Source organism: Microplitis mediator, chromosome 7 (genome assembly GCF_029852145.1).
Source record: "Microplitis mediator isolate UGA2020A chromosome 7, iyMicMedi2.1, whole genome shotgun sequence".
NCBI classification, from domain to species: domain Eukaryota; kingdom Metazoa; phylum Arthropoda; class Insecta; order Hymenoptera; family Braconidae; genus Microplitis; species Microplitis mediator.
This window is the reverse complement of record NC_079975.1, coordinates 1,212,481-1,227,987: the sequence shown is the minus strand read 5'-3', so window position 1 is coordinate 1,227,987 and position 15,507 is coordinate 1,212,481. Positions and strand designations below refer to the sequence as shown.

At 34.2% G+C, this 15,507-nt stretch overlaps 1 protein-coding gene across 6 annotated transcripts in view; it reads right to left on the bottom strand.

The window, feature by feature from the left end:
* Positions 1-386: 386 nt before the first annotated feature.
* LOC130671598 (unconventional myosin-IXb) overlaps positions 387-15,507 on the bottom strand; it is a 41,211-nt gene continuing 26,090 nt past the window's right edge. For 2 of the 6 annotated variants that reach the window (XM_057475589.1, XM_057475593.1), the window contains 16 exons: positions 9,273-9,695; positions 8,449-8,717; positions 6,693-6,864; positions 5,661-5,833; positions 5,432-5,591; positions 5,236-5,352; positions 4,882-5,117; positions 4,578-4,767; positions 4,229-4,506; positions 3,889-4,078; positions 3,641-3,812; positions 3,038-3,249; positions 2,583-2,845; positions 2,165-2,416; positions 1,986-2,085; positions 388-803 (listed from right to left, as the gene is read on the bottom strand). In XM_057475589.1, coding sequence (XP_057331572.1) covers positions 646-803; positions 1,986-2,085; positions 2,165-2,416; positions 2,583-2,845; positions 3,038-3,249; positions 3,641-3,812; positions 3,889-4,078; positions 4,229-4,506; positions 4,578-4,767; positions 4,882-5,117; positions 5,236-5,352; positions 5,432-5,591; positions 5,661-5,833; positions 6,693-6,864; positions 8,449-8,717; positions 9,273-9,695 — 3,365 coding nt within the window. In that variant the 3' untranslated portion in view covers positions 388-645. Of the gene's footprint in view, positions 804-1,985; positions 2,086-2,164; positions 2,417-2,582; positions 2,846-3,037; positions 3,262-3,640; positions 3,813-3,888; positions 4,079-4,228; positions 4,507-4,577; positions 4,768-4,881; positions 5,118-5,235; positions 5,353-5,431; positions 5,592-5,660; positions 5,834-6,692; positions 6,865-8,448; positions 8,718-9,272; positions 9,696-15,507 lie in introns of all 6 variants that reach the window. The other 4 variants (XM_057475588.1, XM_057475587.1, XM_057475591.1 and 1 more) reach the window with 4 other exon arrangements.

Here is a 15,507-nt window from a genome sequence, read left to right as displayed (position 1 = left end):
AAAAAAATACGAAATATATATATACATATTTTTACTACAAAAAGATAATATTTCCACGCTCATATATATACATATATATAGACGACACGTCAAGGCAAGGCGTCAAAAGAATTTATCGAACCGTATTTCCTACCGAGTCTCAACTTATTTGTCGATGAATTTTCTCCCGTTTCTTTGTATCCATTGAAAAATTTTTCCACATCCTCTTTTATTTATTTCGGCTTCTCCCCCACCCCTTTACATTCAGCTTCTTCGAGTTTTATTTCTTTCAAGATTAAAAAGTAAACAGAAAAAAAATTTTAATCCGTCAAGAATGGAAAGATTCGGTGGCAAACTGAGAATTCAAATAAAATTTATTTTATTGATTTAAAAGTATATAATAATAATAATTATAAATTTATATTTTGTACGTTTATATTTCTACATCCTCATCATTATTTTAATATAGAAATTTATCTTAACTATGGAAGACAATAATAGCAGTTCTGTTAATTATTTTCTTTAAATTACTACATATAAAAATTCCTATGGCAATTTATTGGCAATTACACTCAAATGTAACGTATAATTTTTTTTTAATAGTAATAATAATTAATAGTAAGAGTCTTGTGATTTAATATAAGTAATAAATGTTTAAATAAATAATTAAATGTTAATATTACACGGCTTCAATTCCATGAACTGATAGGGCACGTGGAGGGTCACGTTGTTGTGCTCGACAAGAAGATGCCCGCGTCGAGCCGATGCGCCGATAACTAAAACCGTCTCGCCTTTCAACAAAACAACTTCTCCTTCGCCTTCTTCTGGACAAAAATTCATACATTCATTTATACTATGGTGCTTTTATTTCTGCGACTATTTTTTTTTTCGCTCCCATCCCGAAATTTTGTTGGAAATACCCTCAAAAAAATTCCCTGCGAGTTTGAGTCCTTATGATCCTGAAGTTAGCCGACGTCTAATAATTTTTGGATTTTATTTTAGACAGTAAATTATAAAAAAAAAAATTTTGAAAAAATTGCACCTGTAGTTTTTAAAATTTTCTACATGTGCATTTTTGATTTTTTTTTTTTTTAAATTTAAATGTTCAAAATAAAATCCAAAAATTTTTAATTGTCTGCTAACTTCAGGATCGTGAGTCCTTAGTAATCTTGGGTTTTTATTTTTTAAACTTCTATAACTCCGCGGCATTTTATGATATCATCTTGCCCAAAGTCGGGATTTTCTCTAAATTAAATGCTCTACAAAAGTGCCCGCGGTCGCGAAGTCGTAACTCATACGGGTGGGGTAGTACGGAGCTCTAAATCTAATTTTTTTATAGAATTCTTGTTTTTTCTCTGAGAAAAAATTTTTCTACAGAAAAAATGTAAATGACAATTTTATAGGAAATTTTATTTCCTACAAAAAAGGTCCTGAGCACCAAATCACTAATATTGATATTTCCTGAGATATTAATTATTGAAGTTTACGTAGCATTGAATTCTCATAAAATGTCGAATCAAATCTTAGAAAACATTGATTTGTTATTTTACTCATATCTCAGAAAATATCAATCTGAGTGATTCGGTGCTAAGGACTTTTTTTGTAGAGAATTGAATTTCCTATAAAATTGTCATTTACATTTTTTCTGTAAAAAAATTTTTTCTGAGAGAAAAAACAAGAATTCTATAAAAAAATCGATTTAGAGGTCCGTACTACCCCACCCGTATGAGTTACGACTTCGCGACCGCGGGCACTTTTGTAGAGCATTTAATTTTGAGAAAATCCCGACTTTGGGCGAGATGATATAAAATGCCGCGGAGTTATAGAAGTTTAAAAAATAAAAACCCAAGATTACTACGGACTCAAACTCGCAGGGAATTTTTTTGAGGGTATTTCCAACAAAATTTCGGGATGGGAGTGAAAATAAAAATAGTCGCAGAAATAAAAGCACCCTAATATAAACATCAAAATTGAACATGTAATTGTTGACTGCAAAATTTATTTACCTGGGAATGGCATTTTCATGACACGCGTTTGAGGATAACCGAGTTTTGTATTTCCCGTTACTGTGTAGGATCTACTCGGTGGCACTGGAGGCGGTCTCTCCTGTTAGATAAATTAATTATTTGCAAATTAGTGCACTGGAGGGTGGGATTGGTCAGAAGTACGGAGAAGTGGAACTTACGAGGTCAAGTCCAAAGAGAGTGCAGGTTTGCTGGATCATTTTTTGATCCGCGCACTTTTCGGTAGGATCTGGAGGAGGAGTGCCGGCGATCGGCTGCGGCCGGGGTCGGGTTCCGGTTGTCGTACTGGTGACATTGCGGTGGGTTCCGTTGTTTGAGTGCTGGGTGTGTTTGGAAATAATTCCGGTTGGTAGTGAAAGAGGGATGCGTCTCACTGGCCATCTTCTTCTAACGCGCCATCCGCGCCATGTCGTCTATGATAAAAAATTATTATTATTATTATTATTGTAAATAATGGCCACAAAATATTGAATGTCCTGAGCTATTGATCCAAGATCTCTTTTAAAACCGACAGAATTAATTTTCAAAATTTAATTTTACCTAAAGATCTAAATTCGATAAAAATTAAAAAAAAAGAACCTGTATGACAGTGGCAGCCTTCCGACGTGTTTCAGATCTCAAATTTTCCAGCTGCTGTCTTATCCCCTCGCTCAAAAAAATGTGACGTTTTCCGAGTGCCCAACTGGTACTCGCGCCAAACTTGCTCTTAACTTGCTGTGCATTTTGCAAAATAAGTTTAGTGTCCTCGACAGCCTGCTCCTCGGATCGTCGCAGCTGCTTGAACGGCGCAATCAGTCTGTACCGCGCATTGAACGCCTTGAAACGCATTCGATGTGGATATCCTGTTAATGTATATAAATATATATAAATTATCTAGAAAAGTAAACTTTCATTGCTCCAGTTCCCAAAACCGTCCGCCGTTAACTCGCTCGCTTAAATTAAAATAGCCAACAAGAGCAAGTGCCAGTACAACTACAAATAAAATTAATAATAATAATAATAATAATAATAATAATAATAAAGTAATTGTCTACCTCCAGCCATTAAATTAACAGTCTCAAGTACTTGAAGAGAACGTATTTGTCGCATTGCAACTCTCCTATCTAAATGTAAAGGCGTTTCGGTCGCGTTGCTACGGATACAACGTACGAAATGTGGACGTGCGTGTACTAACGTACGTAGTAAATTATCAAGACGTGTATGGAAGTCCTGAGTGAGTGTAGATATTGGCTCGTCACCATTTAATCTACAATAAAGTCTATTATTTATTTTTTTTATTATTAAATTTACTTTTCATTTCTTTACTATCTCACTTAATTAATTAATTATTTATTTAATCACACTGTAAAAAATTCGCGGAGTGAATCCGGTGGGATTTTTATTCATTAAATTCCCTGGGAGTGAATTTCACTCCCAAGGAAATTTGGAAAAAATTAATTATAAAAAAACTACCCGGAGTGAAATCGCAGTAAAATTTCGGAGTAAATTACTGACTCAAATTAAGGAAACTTTCGCTCTTATGAAGTTGAAGGAATAAATTTTTTCACATGCGGAGTGATTTTGTTTCCCGGAACTCAGAGTGTTTGAATAAAATTCTAATTCACTCGATTTTTTTACAGTGCAATGACAATACTAACAAATCAGTGTGTGAAGTCGGTGATATTCTAAAGCTGACACCACGTGGCACAGTATCGCTGGCATAAAGTGCTTTCAGTTCACTGCCAAATAAGTGGGTGGCGAACCCAAAGTTGCATGTGTGCTTGTAGAAAACAGCAACTAGGTCATCTGGGACAATGTCTTTGTTTGTGTCTTGATAAAAAAATAAAATGATAAATTAATTAGTCCCTAAGTAAACAGATAAATAAATAAATAAGCGAGTATGTACCCAGAAAATCCGAAGCATCGTAAATTATTTTCCCGGCAAAATGCTGAATGCCAAAGGACCGACAGTCGAGACTTCTTGGATCAAATAATCTTGGGTTCTGCTTATGCTGCACTTTAACTTTGGCAACGTAACTCTCAGCAGTTCCACGCATCGAGGATTCGACGTCTAACATGCTCAGTAAACCAGTGCGCTGAAAATTTAGTGACATAGATTTATAATGAGTGGGGTCGGGAGTAGAGGGCGGCGATGCATGTATTTATTATCGAGATCAAACAGTGGCTGGGGGAAAATATATATGTGGGTGTGCATAATATTAATTTGAGATTGGAGGAGCTCTTACCAGAGAGGATATCAAATCGATACAAGGCACATTGTCAACATAATCGACCTCGACGTCGCAGCGTATGCCCTCGTCTCGACAGCTCTCGATCGAGCTCTTGAATATGTGGGTGTTGTAAAAGTGCTGCATCGTCTCCGCGCACAAATTTATGCACAGATGCTCCAGTTGACTCGGCTTCGGGTCCTCGAATCCAAACATATCGAGGATCCCGATGAACCCATCGGTGGCGTGACGGACCGCGTTGTTCAACGCCGCCATGCTGCGGGATCCTGTTCCTCCTTTTATTTAACACATTTTTCATTTTTATTTTTTCGTAGAACCGTCCATTGATTAAAAGAAAAAAAATTACCTGCAGAACTACCGATTGTTGACGCATGCTGGCTAGTGACCTCAGCCTGATTGTGAACCGATTCATTGGAATCCGATGAAAGTGTACCAAGAGTTGAGCCAAGTCTCTTCAAACTGTTGGCTCGTCTCACTATCGTCGCTACAGTGCGACAGTAAAGTGCTTTCGCTAAAGAGTCTCTCGTCATATTTGACTACAATCATAATTACTTCTCATTACTACCATTAAAATATTAATAATGATAATAATATAAACTATGTCAATTATTATCATCGATAAAATAAATTAGAGACGTAGCAGAACTTACCATGTTGGCGTCGCACACAGATTTAACCAATTGACCGCGCGCATTGTGAGTCCTCGAGGTAAGACCGCGCAATAAAGAGGAGGGTGGGACCCCCAAAAGTGCCGCGACTGATGCCAACTCATTTTCTCCAATTACGCTGACCTCGACGCCAGGGCCGTCGGTAAATCCCACGTTACCGAGGATCAGAACTGCCGCGAGAACTCTGACTACGTCCAAAAATGGTATCCCCAACACACCTGGAATAATAATTTAATTACCGACTTATTTACTCATTTTTATTGTCTCCCTGATTTGTATTCAGTAAAGGCCTTTTTATTTTAGCAGATAAATATACAAATTAAGATTATATAATACCTAGACACGCTTTCCATGCTTGGAATCTAATAGCGTCTTCAGCTTCGTCTTGTCTCGTGTCCCCGTGTTGCAAGTACCGGAGATTTTTTAAATTGTATCCCTCTAGATGTAATTTAACTGGAAAATTTAAATAATAATTTTTATTATTTTGCAAAAATTTATTTTGTTACGAATAAAAAAAAAAAATTTTGAATACCGCGCTCGTCATGAGACAGCCCAGCCAACATCTGATAAAATATATGATAGTTTTTCTCGTCAGGCAGCGGTCGAATGACGCGGGTTTGGTCCAAAAAGTAGCAGTGGATTTTTGTCCTGTACAGAGCGCCGTCAGTCACTTGGACTTCGATGAAGTGACCCTAGAAAAATGTTTTTTATTTAGGGGTGGAAATTTTTTTTTTGTAAAGAGGTGGTGAGTGAAATGTTACAATTCTGGAGCTTTCGGAGTTGGTCGCAGTCTTGGCGGAGCCGAGGGAGCGTAAAACAGTAAAAGCCGCGGCGAGATGTTTAAAAGCATCGGTCTCGGGGCCACCACCGGCTACGTCAAAGAGTTGTCTGAGCAGGAGCATCGATGCATAAGTCTTGCCCGATCCACTGGTCCCTATATAAATAAATTGCTTTAAGAATCTTTTCATCTTTTATTTTTCACAAAAAAAATATTATTTAAGTTCCTCAAAGCGTTAATTCATTTTGAGACTTTTAATTATATTTCGTTGCCTCGTTTACAAAAAATCGTGACCCATAAATTAATTAAATTTTTTTTTACAAAAATTATATCTGATTATTATTCAAAATTACATTTTTTTTTTTTTATCAAATCTTATAAAAAGAAATTCAAAAATCCCAGAAGTCCCATGGCTCATTTACAAAAAATCGTGACCCATAAATTAATTAAATTTTTTTTTACAAAAATTAAATAATTATTTTTCAAAATTACAATTTTTTTTTATTTATTAAATCTTATAAAAAGAAATTCAAAAAATACCAGAAGTCCCATGGCTCATTTACAAAAAATCGTGACCCATAAATTAATTAAATTTTGTTTTACAAAAATTAAATAGTTATTTTTCAAAATTACAATTTTTTTTTATTTATTAAATCTTATAAAAAGAAATTCAAAAATCTCAAAAGTCCCATGACAGCTGTCAAATTTTTGACAGCTAAAAAATAAAAAAATTCACGTCAATTTAAAATATCACCCATTTTTTTAAACATACACAGAAATTTAAAAATCCCGCGCATAAACTTTTAAAAAGTTAGCAAGTTCCTCATCGTCTCCCTTAACCCAACCCCTTTCTATATTTTTTTAATTATTTAAAACCATAAAGTGAATCTCAAAGTTTGCATCGAGTAAGCGCTCCAATAAATATATAATTAATGTAAACATCTATATATACATATAGAAATATTAATTGTAAGTAAACGTAATATAAATTTCGTAATAATATATCTCATCTCACCCGAGAGGATGATGGCCTGTGGGTAACCAGTCTCGGACTGTTGTCTCACGGCTTCCTGGACGACCTTGTTCAACTGCGGTGCCAATGGCACGGTCCGTGTGCTCGTCAACGTCAGTGGGTTTCCCACATCTGTATAGGGGTTGATACTCACTAGTATGGGTCCGACATTCGTCTAAAATTAAAAATATTCATTTTCATTTTTTAATTATTCTCTCTTTGAAAAAAAATTATATAATGAAAATTATTCTCATCTTTTCTAAGCCGAGAGAATGTTAAGTAAAATAAGGAAGCGTCTGGATGCATAAAATGCTTTGCGTAAAACGATTACGCACCTGCGGGCACGTACGAGAGTATCAAGTATCGAGACGACGTTTTTAAATGAAATAATAAAAATAAAGTAAAAACCGATATCTGCGGTTGATGGCAGACTATAATATTGTCTGGCTGTTGCTGTTGTTGTTGATGGGTAGGTATATATATGTATGTATGTATGTATATAATATGTTCGGGCACGTGAATGCGACGCAGATGTTAAGGAGATGGAAATGGAGACCGAGAAGCCGAAGAGAAACCCGCGCGATTCCACGTGAGCTTCACCACAGAGGCTGGAGATAAGCGTGAGGCACTTTGCATGCTAGCAACATAACCACCTCTTGTCAGGATCTTTAGCTGCCTGGAAAAGTAAACCGTCAACTTTGACATGAGCTAGCAATTGTACTGCTGCAATTACTTTTTTTTTCTTATTATTACAAGTTTTATAGCTTTTTTACAGCCGAATAGAGTTCAACTTGGGTAAATTGTATGTGAAACGAGGATGTGAGTAGACATGAGTGGAATCGATTCTCTGCTCATTTTTTTTTTAATTCTTTTCCTAACATTTTTGGGACAAATGGCTCGACAATAGAACTTCGGATAAATTCTAACCTCAATATTACAGGAAAATAATTTTTCAAAATTTTATTATCATCAAATTATTTATTTTCAAAATTGATAAGTGATTTTTCTTAATTCATATTCATTTTAACAAATAAAAATTTGATAATAAATATCAGATTTATATTCAAGATTTTATCAAGTGACAAAAATTCCAAGTGGTGAAAAAATGGCGCCGTGATATTTTTAATTTAAAATTCCTCCGAATATAGTAAACCGACACAGTTTACTGAGATTTTAAAATGAAAGTGACGAATTAAATAAACGATTTTTTTGTAAGCTTTGAAAATAATGAGAAAATTTTTTAATTGACACTGAAATCAGATAAGGCCGTCGGTTAGATCTCGACATGTGTAACAATAATAAGACTCCATTTTCTTGACAAGTTGTATCTTTTTAAAAGGAATGCGAGCACGGCACCTGCTATATAACACGTATAGGATCACGATCTTTACTTTGATGGTGATCCCAAGGAAGGAAACGATCTTTTCTTGTTTATTCTTTCTCACTCAGTCTCTACTTGTGTGCACACATATACATAAATATATATATATATATACATATCCATATACATGTGTGATAGACGTATGTAAGTGGAGAAAAGGCGGTACCCTGGGGCTCGCGTTGCTCCGTTTGCATTCTTTAGAGTCCCAAGAGTGAACACAGCCCGAGGCTCAACACCAACTCGAACAAAACTTGCCAGCAGGCCTCATTATACTCCGTGTACCCGAATTAACAATCAGCTCATGGATATGCCATACACGCGTAATTTAACAATCAAGCTAATTAATATAATTACCATTTTTTACTTTCGTTTACTCACATGATACTGTTTGGCACAGAATCGCGCCTGGAGGCACTTGAGGACCGCGTCCTCGGTCAGAGGTCCCGGCAAGTGAATCAAATCCTCCAGAGTCGTCGAATTCTGGCTGACAGACTGCCCACTCTTGGTGATACATCGTTGGGTCAAGTGTCCTTTTCCGCTTCCTTTAACGTCGGCAATTATTCGCGAAATCGGCGGTGACCGAAAGCTGCTCAATGCCGTCACACATGACACCAATCCGTCGTCTGAACGTTTCGATCTTTCCAAATCTGTAGTTTATAAATAATTATTTTTTAAATTAAAATTATAATAAAATAACTCGAGTAATTGTTTATGAATACTATTGTAAAGAAAAATGAATTTAAATAATAATAAACCAAGTGTTTGAATTATAAATTTAAATAGAATGAGGTTGTGTTAATAGAACGAAATAAATATTTAATTATAAGAGTTACAATTAAAATACTCATTGCACTTTAATAAAAAAAAAAAAAAAAAAAAAAAAAAAAGAAAAAAAAAGTAGCATTTTACTATTGCATTAAAATGTAATTAAAAATAAAAGCGACAATTATACCGAGGGAAAAAATGAAATAAATTTGTCTGGTGGTAAAATTAAAATCGTGTCGGGTCTAGTCTGCAGCTGATGACGGGATAGAAAGTATCGCGTGGACGATGACACATCGAAAATAGAGTTACAGACGCGGAAATAAATAGGGGATGAAGCTTTAATGAGACCGGAATAGGGTGGAATGAAAGGATAGTGACTGGGGTCCGCGGAGTCTGGGCTGTTATATATATGAGTGTGCATATATGTATATACGGACCAGATATTAAATTGTTTGCGGTGGAGTTGTGGCCGAGATCGTTGGCAGTAGAATGATTGGCGTGCGGATGGATAATAGCGGAAGCGGTAACACTGTGCCCGGATGAGTGTCCAATTGGATGGGGCACGACGTTATTGTGAGACTGAGTATTGCGTGGCGGCACCGCGGGTGCTGCTGTCGGCGCACCCTTATCACAACTTGCTGTCGCTAGTGTTGCTACTGATCCAGCTCCCGCGGGTCCTGGTCCGACGCCCCCGGAGCCTGATCCTGGCGCAGGGGAGGCTATGGTATTATTCACGCCGTTCGCTGCTCCGTTGCTTCCGGGCTGGCTCACGTGCAACCGGTTCCGAAGAGTCACTAGCTCGGTGCTTAGGGTTTTCAAACGCTGCTGCAAATGTGAAGCTTCGTTTGAGGAGGATGCATCTGCAATTTTACATTTTTCGTGCTTAGTACAAATTTTGACAAAATTTAAACCTAAAATTTTTCTTATCAATCCATTTATTTTTATTTTCAATGTACGTCATATAAATAGAAGGTAAAAAATTATTTCCTTTTTTACCCAACAATAAAATTTTCACGACCCATTTTTCCCACAATAAATTTTTTTCTATTCGTATGTCATATTCAAAAAATTGTAAATCCCCCCTCCCTTATTCATTAATAATAAATAAAATTAAAAAAAATTAATTTATAATTTAATTAAAATGAAATAACACAAATTGTTATATATTTTATTATCCCCAGATTAAATCAATAAAATTTTCAATGACGTTTAAATGAATTTCCGACATAAACGGGTTAATTAACACCCGGAAGCAACTATTTTTATACGCGACTACGCTCGCGAAGCTTTGACACTTTTCGCATTGTTCCAATAAAAAAATACAAGCATACAAAAAAAAAAGAAATAATCCCCCATTCATATATTTATTAAGTGAAAGTGAACATTACACTGTATTATATTATTTACAATTAATACCAAAGATGTAAATGTCATTACGAAATCCGTATTATATTCAAATTGATGAACATTTATTTATATATATACAATTATACATATATATATTGTGCAGTCTATGTACTTGTATTTTTCTCTTTGCAGTTAACTTGTATCTCAACAACTGGTATACATGTATAAACAAAGTATATAACCATTGCATATACATTTATATGTATCTTACATTTTACCATTGGGATTAACGGGACTCAGAAGGGGCTAGAGTTTAATGCGTTTACTTGCAGTACAAAATAGAAATTCCTCTCGTTACTTAAATCGCCTCTACTCTAAACTCTCGAGGTTTTAGTTGTGTTGGTTTACTATACGTCGGAAAATGCGCACAATCTTCAACAAAATGGCTTAATATATATATATATATATATATATATATATATATATATATATATATATATATATATATATATATATATATATTTAAAGCCATTATGGAGTAAATGTTCTGACCAATTAAATAAATGATATTAAAATAATATTTTATTTGGAAATAATAAAGATGTAAATGTTTACTTTTATGCTGATGTAATTAACAATCGCAATATATATACTGGGATTGTAATTGTAATTAAAAATATATTAGCTCGAGCGCGAGTGCCGTCGATTAATGAGCGAATGCACCTGAAATAATATTCGTAGAAAATATGGAGATTAAAAAACATAAAAGAATACCGGAGTGAAAAAATGGGGAGCGAGATCTTTGGGCCAAGTGGGACGCGCTGGCAAGTGAAAAGAGGAGGGGGAGGAGAAGATGAATAAAACGGTGATGGAAGAGGATCGTGAACAGGTATTCAAGGACCGGGTACTACCCAGAAATTAAAGTTACCAGGTATTTCGAGCTGAGAAAAGACCCGAGAGCTGAGAGGGCCGACTAAGACGTGAGTTGTTGGTCCTAAAGAAACAGGTTTGTTTTTTTAGTTTTTTTTTCTTTCTTTACCACATTCGAGAGACGTGTGTATGTATATTCTGGGTACTTATATATGCTTCACACGACTTAAACTTGTCTGCATGATCGCGTACATACTGGCTCGAAGGAAGAGAGGAAACTTATGAATTGACTGAACGACTAAATCTACTCAAAATATTTTCATTGATAAAATATTTTTTTTTTGTCAATTGTTAAACATTTTACAAGTTTACAAATACAGATTTATTTTTTTAGCCCTTCTTTTTTTGTCATCAAAGAAATTTCGATAATTATTTTGTCATAACGGGAGCAGTAAAGTCGGCCGCCTAAATAAAAATTTTAGTTTTTTTTTCGCTAAATAATTATTTGATATATATATGACTTAGTCATTGAAAAAATTTGATGGGGTAAAACGGCTGAAGTAAAAAAAAATTGGGAATTAATTTTGGATTTTAAAAATCGGCCCAATTTGCCCGATGTTTTTTCTATCGTATAATTTAGAAAAAAACTGTAAAGGGCGAATTTTTACCCGGGTGGCCTATTTCCCACTTTTTCCTGATGGAAAAAATTTTATGAATAATAAAATTTAAAAAGCCGTATCTTTTATTGAGATTATCGCATCGGCGTAAAAAAAATTCACTCTAAAGCTTAAATTCTCTGTAATCTGTTTTCATGAATATCAATATCCGCCGATATTCGCAGCCTTTTTAAGTCACAGAGAGATAAACACAAAAAGTGCGTAATTTTTTTAAATTTGAAACATTTTCCAAAAATACTGCGGCTTATATCAATTAGTCGCATCCGGAAGCTCAAAGCTTAAGCTCAAAATAAGCGATCATGAACTCTGTACAGTTTTATTCAACATGACAAATTCAAACCAAACTCTCTATACCTTTCACTAAATCCCCATCCTAAAAAAATTTAAAAAAACCAAATCGAAATTAACTTAAAAATTATTTTTTCCTCATCATTTGCACAGTAAGTAAAGTCATTACGTCTTTCAAAATCTCAATAAAAGTCTAAGAAAAACCAAATCAGCCAAATAAGGCCGCCAATAACATAAATAAAATTAATACATAAATCCACTGCATAATAAAATTTAATACCCGACTTAATAAATCACAAGCCTCCATAAACATGTATCTATTACAAGTGTTATTAAATATCAAATAATATATAAATATACATATATATAATATACGAAGTTAGAAGTTTCCTAGTGTGTCATTGATACTCATAAACCGCGGCGGATGTCAACATATGTCTACAAATAGCTATGGAATTTTATTTCCTCAAATACCTGTACATATATATGTTCTCGACAAAAGTTATTCACACATATAAAAAGGTATAATAAATATAAAATGAGGGTTTGAGAGTAGTAAAGAGTGGACTTGGTTGGCTGGTGGTATTCATAAGATCTGAGCATGCGAGAATTACGAAAATTCAGATATGACGGCTGAGTAACAGGGTGTTGAAATAGCTAGACTCGTGAGACGAAAATCCTAAAGAAATTCACGGACAAGTATTATATTGCGTACGCGTGTGTGTGTGTGTGTGTATTACGAACACACACCAATGCACACCCACACTTGTGCACACCAGCTATGGATATTCATAAAATAGAGTATGGAGTTTTAAGGGATGGGATATTATATATGTACAGTGTACACATCGTGTATATACAGGTACATATATCCATATATATACAAATGGTGTGCATGGTATGTACAGTACGTGCCGATGTTCAGGTCGCTTTTATATGTGTTTACTTTTGACATACGGGTGTGTATATTCGGATCATAAAATGTACATGCATGTAAACACGTGTTAATGTGGACACACATATGAGCTGGTGTGTGCGTGTGTGCATGTATGTGCAGATATCTAATCTGAGATGTCGGTATGCGTGGCAGGGCGGCTAGGGTTAGTGCCGGTAAGGACTGCAGTGGATTTTGTGTGTCTGTGCTTGTACTTTATTGCGATTAGTGATTAGATGTGTTGAGGCATTTGTTAACTTAGACGTTTCATATTAAGACTATTCAGCCGGTAAGTGTGTTTACTCTCATATTTGCTTGGGATTAATTTCTTAGCGGGAACTGTAACTTTAAATTAACATGTGGTGATAAAAATTCAAAGATTTTTTAAAATTAGCGCACAGAAAAAAAGGATTTTTTCGCGCTAAAAATTCCCGAGTCGAAATTTAGAGCCTATATAGGTCCCTATGGCCCTTAAAAGATCCGATTTAGAGCCCTGTAGTCCTGTAGCTCCGAATTTGAACCCGGAGGTCCTAACATTCACTGAGAGGTCCGATTTTGAACCTTCAAGTCCGACAATATTAGTCCCATAATAAATTTCGATTCATTATAATTGAATAATTTACGATGATTATTATTAATATTATTATTATTATTACAATAAACCAGGGCTTACAGGCCCTAAATCGGACCTAATTTTAATTTTCATCAGGTCCTAGATTGAGCCCGCAAGTGCCGAAAACGGAAATTTGTAGCAACTCAGGGACCAAAATCGGACCTAATTTAACATAGAAACAGGCTCTATTTAGAGCCTCCAAGTTCGAAGTAGGTCCGACTTTAAAAGTCTCTAAATGGGCTCTAAATTTCGACTCGGAATTTTTACTCACATCAAGAAAACTTTTCACTTGCCCAAGAAATTTTTTTTATTATTTATTATGACTTGAGAGCTAAAATTTTTTGGGTTCAAATAAATTTTAAAAAATGAATCGGATAATTTTAGACGCGTAAAAGTAACAAATTATAATTGAATATTTAAACTCATTACTATTTTAATTGAAGTATAATTCCTATTATTAAAATAGATTAATAGAACTTTAAAAAGACATGATTTATTCACATAATTAAAATTTCCAGTTTGAAAATTTCGATTAATTCTTAAATAGATAAAATACAATAAATATTAAATTTGAATTTTTGAAAATAGCGTCCCGACCCGGATTAACTTGCGAAATTCTAAAATTGATAGCATATGATTTTATTTATATAGAATTATATATTTCCACATTGATAACTGAGTCTTACACGAACTTGTAACTTTCCATCCAATAATTAAAATTATAAATTAAATAATCAATAGATTTAATTTTACTCAGAGCTTCGACGACTTAAATTAACCTGTATTTAAAATTTAATAATAATTATTATTATGACTGACTGAAGTACCAAAGTAACTTGGTAATTAAATAAATTAATAATTATAATAATAATAATTTATTATATAAGTAGTGGATATATTTGAATAAAATTCCATATGCAAGAGTATTAACGTTATGACGTGTCTGACAATACAGTTAAAGAAGGAGAAGGAGAGAAAGAGACAGAGAGTGACCGGTGGGAAAATAACGTGTACAATGGCGAAAGTAATTATTACAAGTTGGTTTCGTGACCGCGTACTCCTGGTTATTTTCTGTGATCGCATGCTGTTGTACTCAGTATATCTTTTGCCAGACTATTAGTATTTGTATTAGTGTGTATATATATAAATATAAATATAATTTCAAAGCAGCCAGCACTAGAAAGGGGCGGCGAGGGCAAAGGGACGAAGGGGAGAGCTGGCGAGAAGCATAACGCGATCGCGAACGATGGAATGTGATATCAAAACTGGATGATCGAGATTAACCAGCGGTTTTAAATACTTCCGACATTGCCGCAGTAGAACATTCGTTCATGATCAGCCGAAGTTTACACTCGCGTGGATTAATCTGATAAAATCATCCTATCATTCGGTTAGTACACATATAATACTCTGTCATTATTTTATGACTATGGTATTATTTTATGCGATCTGTTGGATTTAGCTAACTGTTCAAGTCAATACTCCGCGTATACTTCATCATATTTATAATAATAATAATAATAATATTTCATCGTTCATTTGGTTGCGAAATTTAATTACCTATTTATTTATTGGATATTGATAATTGCGCTGGGTAATTTACTTCTATGGGATTTTAATATTTTTGCATATCAATAAATTATTTTATAAGCTTTCATATATTTATTCATATTAATAAGAAATTAGAATTCACTAGATTCTTTGTTTAATTTTTAAAAATCGAGATTTGGATAAACGTAATTTTGATTTTTTTTCAAAAAATTTGGGAAAATTCAGAGGTAAAAAATTTTTTGACCAACTTATTGTATTATTGAACCTGTAGGTCGGTACAAAATTTGGACACTCAAAAAATGAACCAGTCAAAAAAAATTTAATTTTTTAATTAATAAAAGCCTTGAAAAAATCTCGAGTTTTTCATACAACCGGCAAAGTAATTAATTATA